Below are 6,000 nucleotides of genomic sequence, written 5' to 3'. Positions count from 1 at the left end.
CCTTTGAGGGCCAGGTGACTGGTGTGGCTATGTGGGTGAGCACACTGAGTTGCCTTCACTAACCTCATGCCAAGAGGGGCACAGAAGTGGCAAAGTAGCAGGAAATCTTCAGGGACTGAGAGGGATGGGGAGGTGCAGAACTAAAGAATCTCCTGAGGACAAGCTGTTGAGCATGTCTCCTGCATGCTTACCACGGCTGATAAAATGTGACTGCAGTTTGCAGTTTCTCAGTGAACTGTTTATGCCATAAATACACAGCAAGTGAATTGGGGAGTTTACTGTTGGCATGTATGAAAGAGGTTGACGTAATACACTGGTATTGCTGGTTTGCTTCATAAATGGTTACAGAGGTTAGAGACAACCTAGGGTTCTCAAATAGTTTGTGCAAGTGAAGATGTCTTACAGTATTGAGTGTCTTGAAGTGCTTATTCAGATCTCTTATCATCCAACATTGAACTAGATTTCTGAATGGGATGGTGAATGGCTCAATCAGCCAAGCACACTTGAGAGCAGAGCCCTTTTGAGATACAAGGCATCCTTCCATAATAGGCATTGATTACATCTCTAGCTGAGTCAGGATAATTTACTTAAGGACTGTGTAAGTATCTAGAAATGCTGCTGCTGAGACCTAAATCTGAAAGACAGGAGTTGTAACCAAACACTGGGGTCCAGAAAGCAGGGATTTGTATACATGACCTTGCAACAGGGTTATACTGTGCTGTGCATGCTCTGAGGATAGACTTGATTGACAGCTGTCACTCAATCATTCAGAAATTATGGTGTGTTTTTAATCCCATAAAAATAGGATGGAGAACAGATGTTGAGATGTTGAGATAAAAGCCAGCTGAACCGGTTACTCCGTTTTCAATATCAAAATATTTGACTGGGGAACTGAATTTTGGGGTATTGGGGTTTTGTTCTATTACAATGCTAGTGAAATGTCCAGATGTAACAAATCCCTCAGTCTTTTTTATAATCTCTGAAGCATGTAAATTATGGGCACTGCTGTATATTTGATGTCTCCCACATAATACTCATATTTTGTTATGGGACAGTCAAATTAGGACTTAAAATAGATCATTCCAATTGAGAGCTCAGGAATTCTTACATATAAGTTTTCTTGGTTGTTTTTTTTTTTTTTTGCAGTGAACTGGCCTTGATTGTCCAAAGAAACTGTGGAGGCCTTTAAGAAAATTAATAAGTAGAATAAATGTATATATATTTTTTAAACTAACTTGAAATATTGTCTAATTTCAGCTGTTAAAGGACATGAGAAGAACAAAGAAAGAAAATCCAAAGACTATGGAAGATCCAAGTCAAAGAAAAAGAAAAAAAAGAAAAAGAGGTCTAAGCCTGGTAAAGCTCATTTTTCTTCTGTAGATGAAACTGGCTTCATTGTTTTGTTTTGTTACCTCAAAAAATTCGCTTTAGATCACTTAAGAGCAGGCATTGCTCTTAAGACTGCTTTCTTCACATAGCTTTCATTTTATTAAGTGGTTGATTTTAAATTGTGATTGGCAAGATAATCTATTTCCTGGTTAAGCTTCATTGTGAATGCTGGATGGCCACGTGGCTTGCAGTAATGCTTGTAATGGCACAGAATAAATGTCACTCCTAAGTGAATGTCAGTCTTTAAGGCGGGCTTTTCCTTAATAACTGTGTCTCTGTTGCAAGCTTTGCCCAGTTAAGAGGGTGCAGGTGCCCTGGGTACAGGCTATTCTCAGTTATGTTAGTTCTGGGCCTGCTTTGTGAATGGTGGAGTTTGGAAACATTGAGTCCTCTTTTTCTGCTGTTAACCTTATTTCTTACACCTTCACATGGGGGAAGGGGGATGTGACAATTAGTCCAATTAAACCTGTCACAGCCTTAATTTCTTTCTTAGAGGAAATTAATCTTTTTTTTCTGAAGAGATTAAGTAAAAGCCCAATTTAAAGCTGTGTCCCCCTCATGTCTCATAACATGCTGTTGCACTACATTAAAATGGCTGTAGCAGCAACGTGTCTTCTCTGTTGGTTTCATCTATGGAGGCCTGGGAATGCTTTCCTTTGGCCACTTCAAGCTTTGAACTTGATGTAGAGGCCCAGGTGTTAGAGGTAATGGATTCTTCACTGCTGAAAACACAGCTGATTCTGGAAGATTTCTTTGGTGAAACGTTTAGGGATCAAGTGTGACAACTTTCTCTGCTATTGATGGATGTCTGGGATCACTGATGCAGCATACTTCAATCTGCTAGGCATAAGTTGTGAAACTAGATCTTAAGGAGGAGTTTCTGAGATAGAAAGGAAATACCTTACTTTTCTGTTTGCTGCCATGAAGAAATAGGGCAAGCTATCAAGAGAGTGGATGGGAAGAACCCTACGCCAAGTGACTTAAATTGTACTGAAACAAATAATTTTAATGAGTTTCTGATTGTATGGTGCTCATAAGTATAATGATAATGTGCAAAATATAATTTGTAGATTTATGCACAAATAAATCCCATGAGCTGCTTGTCAGTCTGTCCTGGGATTTCAAGATGTTGTGTGCCTTTTTTTGATGTTGACCTTACGGTAATTCAGTCCAGGAACTGTGCAGATTTTTTCCACATACCTGGAGGGTCCTACTTGTAACTGTAGCCAGCCTTATTTATATCCAGTGTAGGCCATGACAGGTGGGGACCTCACAGAGGAACCATTCACGGTGTTTTCTTCATACACTCCTAATTGGGGTTTGTCCACCTGTGTATCCTGTTCCATACATAGACTAGGAAAATGAGTACTTGCTGTCCACTTTGAAGTCTGTGAGAGTACGGAATGTGTGTAGCCTGTGTCAGTAAGAGTGGGGTGTGAGGGGGAGGTCTCCAGCTAGCAGTGCTTGTGTGGAAGTGCCTGTAAAGCAAAAGCATTTCTACACCTACTCAGCCTGAAGAATAGTTAAATCCTGGAAAGGCTGGTCGCTTACACCTTTCTCACTTCTGTCAGCAATAAACAGTGACTGAGCGGCATAAAATTGTCTGGTTCAGACAATACCTTCCTTGCCTCTGGAAAGCTTGCACATCTTGCAGCAGCATCATGCAGTCCCTGAGCCCCAGCATACTGAGAACTGGCTAAGTGAATGACACATGCCTGCTATGGGCATGCATGGTGCTGTTTCTTCTGTCAACTTTTTTTGACCATAGATTTTTAATGATAACTCTTACTACAATTTTACAGGGTGTTCTGGCACTGGGGAGAACACAGATGTCTCACAAGAGCTTTCACTTGAAAAACCAGTTGTCACAAAATCTACTTCTTCAAATAAATCATCTGCCCACCTAAGCACACTGCTGCACTGCGCTGATTCCGGACAGCACAAGGGAAAATCAAAAGTAAATGGTGAGATGACTCTCCTCTATGGCTTGCTGGTTCTGTTCTTCATTACCAGTAAATATGTGAGCAGCACTAACATGTTTGAAAACTGGTTCTTGTTGTGTAAATTTGGCTATTCTTACTGAGGGCTGTGTATTTCTTTCCCTCTGACAAAACTGGACCCAGTTCGTTTGCAGAGCTTGATGTTGCCGCTTTTTGCTTTGACTTTACCTTCATATACACTTCAAGACTGTTGCCCTTATTTCAGAAATCAAACTCATTTTGCATTTTTTTTCAGTACCTTATTAACTTCTAAAATAACCATGTTCCAACTTAATAATTACATTTTTCATATTTTCAAAGGTTTCTACAAAGTAAAAACTCCTTCAGAGTTAAAAATGGGTGCTTTGCAAGCTTGTTGTGTTCGAGACACCACTGGGTGTGGTGATGTGTAGTTGTATAGATACAGAATGATACATGGTTCTAATGACTATTTGAGCTTCTTAATGACAAGCTCATGAGTAACTGTTTATTGGTGTCTTCATAATACTTCACGCACAGATCTCATAAAAATCCAGCCGCTGTGTACCAGCTTTCATAATTCTTAATATCTTGGTCCATATTACTATTTACTGTCACAAGCTGGTACAGTAAAAAAGATAAACATTTGTTTTGTCTCTTCTTAAAACTCACAGATTTGAAGGAAACAGAAAATGTATGACAGCTTGATTATATACAAGAACCTTAACTTCCTTTTTGTACAGATACACTGTTGAGAACCATTTGATTTTTTTTGGACACAACTTTGTTTGTTATTAGACAAAAGTAAAATTTAACTTCAGGTTAAACAGGTCAGACAGGAAAATTTAGGTCAGACAGGAAGTATTAAAAACTACTGAAGTGCAGATGGTGTAATGTCTTGAAACATGTTTTGCAAGTCTGAGCAGTTGTGTTTCTGGAGTATATCAACCATAGAACATGTGGTTTAGTAACTTGGCCATCAGTTGCTCAGGCTTCTTTTGATCAGTTCACAGACATTGAAAGTGGTGGAAAATACTGGAAATTACTTTTTTTCATCCTTTTCGCAATTGTTTTGTTGCTTTTTGCATCTGCAGAATTTGTGTCTAGATAAACAAGATCTGTTGTAAATAAAAGTGAAAATTTTGTGTAATACGGAAGTGTAGTGTGCCTAACCTGTCGCTTTCACAGTGCTTTAAGAAAGAGTGTCCTAGTTCAGAGGTGGAATAGAACTTTCAAACATGAAAATAAACTATTGTGTTGGGTTCTCAACCCCTTTAATTTGAGAACAGATGTTTCTCCAGAAGATGTAGTTTATGCCACAGACTGGTGGTTCTATTTTTGCATTCTATGATTCTACGAGCTAAATGATGAAAGTAGTTATACCCACTGTAGGGTATAACTACCCCACAGTCTTAACCTAAAACTCAATTTTTTACCTTCCATTCCCCTCTAACTCATTAAATTGTTTTCAAAAAATTAAAATACCTCATCATCTTCCTCTGACCCTCCCATTCTATCCCCAAGGAAGATGCAGACATTGCTTTAATATTATTGAGGTAAGAATCTCAATTTAGCATGCTGTTCAGTAAAAATTTTCTTGGCAGTTTTATTCAATCTAGGATGCATTAATGCTTTAGTTGTGTAGGTGTGTTCTGGAAGAATACCTCGTGCAGTGCACTGCCTGTGAGTTTATAAACGCATCCTAAGCAGAAGACTAAAGGAAAATAATAATTTCTGAAGCAGGATTAAGTTCTGTGTTGGACTCGGTATTTCTGTCATGGAAACATCACTTTGTGAGATTGAACGGTTCATAAAACAGAACTGTCCTGCCTCTTTTTGAGAGCTCTGCACTAGAAGTGCCAAGTCACAGTTCTGTATGAATTGCTGCAACTACCATGAATCTTGTTTGAATGTAGAAGCCTGGTTTTGTTTTTTATAGTTATTTGTCTTAAGAGACTTTGTGCCTTTGGTTTGAGACACTTCATGTTGACAATACAGTTTTAATGACAAAAGCTGTTAAGTTAGAGTATTTTGAAGGAGCCATCAATGAGACTATAAAACTTCATTATGTAGTAACTTTCAATAAACTGTCAATATTGTGATATTCCTTAAATTACACTGTGAACTCATGCTTTTACGAATGTATGTGTGCATACTTGGGATGGGATCCCGAGGGACTTTTTTTGTCATTACTCAGGATTTTATATAAATCCTTCTTGTACAGAGGATGACACCCTGAGTGAGTCATCTATGGATAGCTTGCTTTGGAGTGATGATGACTGCAGTCAGGATGTTGATGTAACCACCAACCCTGATGAAGAAGTTGAAGAAAGTGATTTTGAGATTGTTCGGTGTGTTTGTGAAGTAAAAGAAGAAAATGACTTCATGATTCAGGTATGAAGTAAGGGTAAATGCACATTTCAGTGGAAGGTGTCAGTGGAAAAGCTTTTGTTTTGTACATGAAATAAGCTATTGTTGCCTTCCAAAGTCATAACATTTTTTCAGGTAATCTGTCAGAGTAACTGCTACGATAGTTAAAACAATTTTGCTTCACAGTACAGTTTGGGATTTTTAATTGAAGGAAAGAGGGAAAATTCACTCCAAGTCATAAATGGTTGGTTTGTCATTTGTGAATTTTTCTAAAAATAGAAGA

At 38.4% G+C, this 6,000-nt stretch overlaps 1 protein-coding gene across 11 annotated transcripts in view; it reads left to right on the top strand.

Moving 5' to 3' along the window:
• The window catches only part of PHF20 (PHD finger protein 20), a 69,263-nt gene that overhangs the window by 44,966 nt on the left and 18,297 nt on the right, over window positions 1-6,000 (top strand). For 9 of the 11 annotated variants that reach the window (XM_017746974.1, XM_017746970.1, XM_017746976.1 and 6 more), the window contains 3 exons: window positions 1,258-1,356; window positions 3,192-3,353; window positions 5,545-5,741. In XM_017746974.1, coding sequence (XP_017602463.1) covers window positions 1,258-1,356; window positions 3,192-3,353; window positions 5,545-5,741 — 458 coding nt within the window. The remainder of the gene's footprint in view (window positions 1-1,257; window positions 1,357-3,191; window positions 3,354-5,544; window positions 5,742-6,000) is intronic. The other 2 variants (XM_008643482.2, XM_017746973.1) reach the window with 1 other exon arrangement.

This window comes from Corvus brachyrhynchos, unplaced genomic scaffold, assembly GCF_000691975.1.
Source record: "Corvus brachyrhynchos isolate BGI_N302 unplaced genomic scaffold, ASM69197v1 scaffold661, whole genome shotgun sequence".
Lineage (NCBI taxonomy): Eukaryota > Metazoa > Chordata > Aves > Passeriformes > Corvidae > Corvus > Corvus brachyrhynchos.
This window is presented reverse-complemented; position numbering and strand designations above follow the sequence as displayed.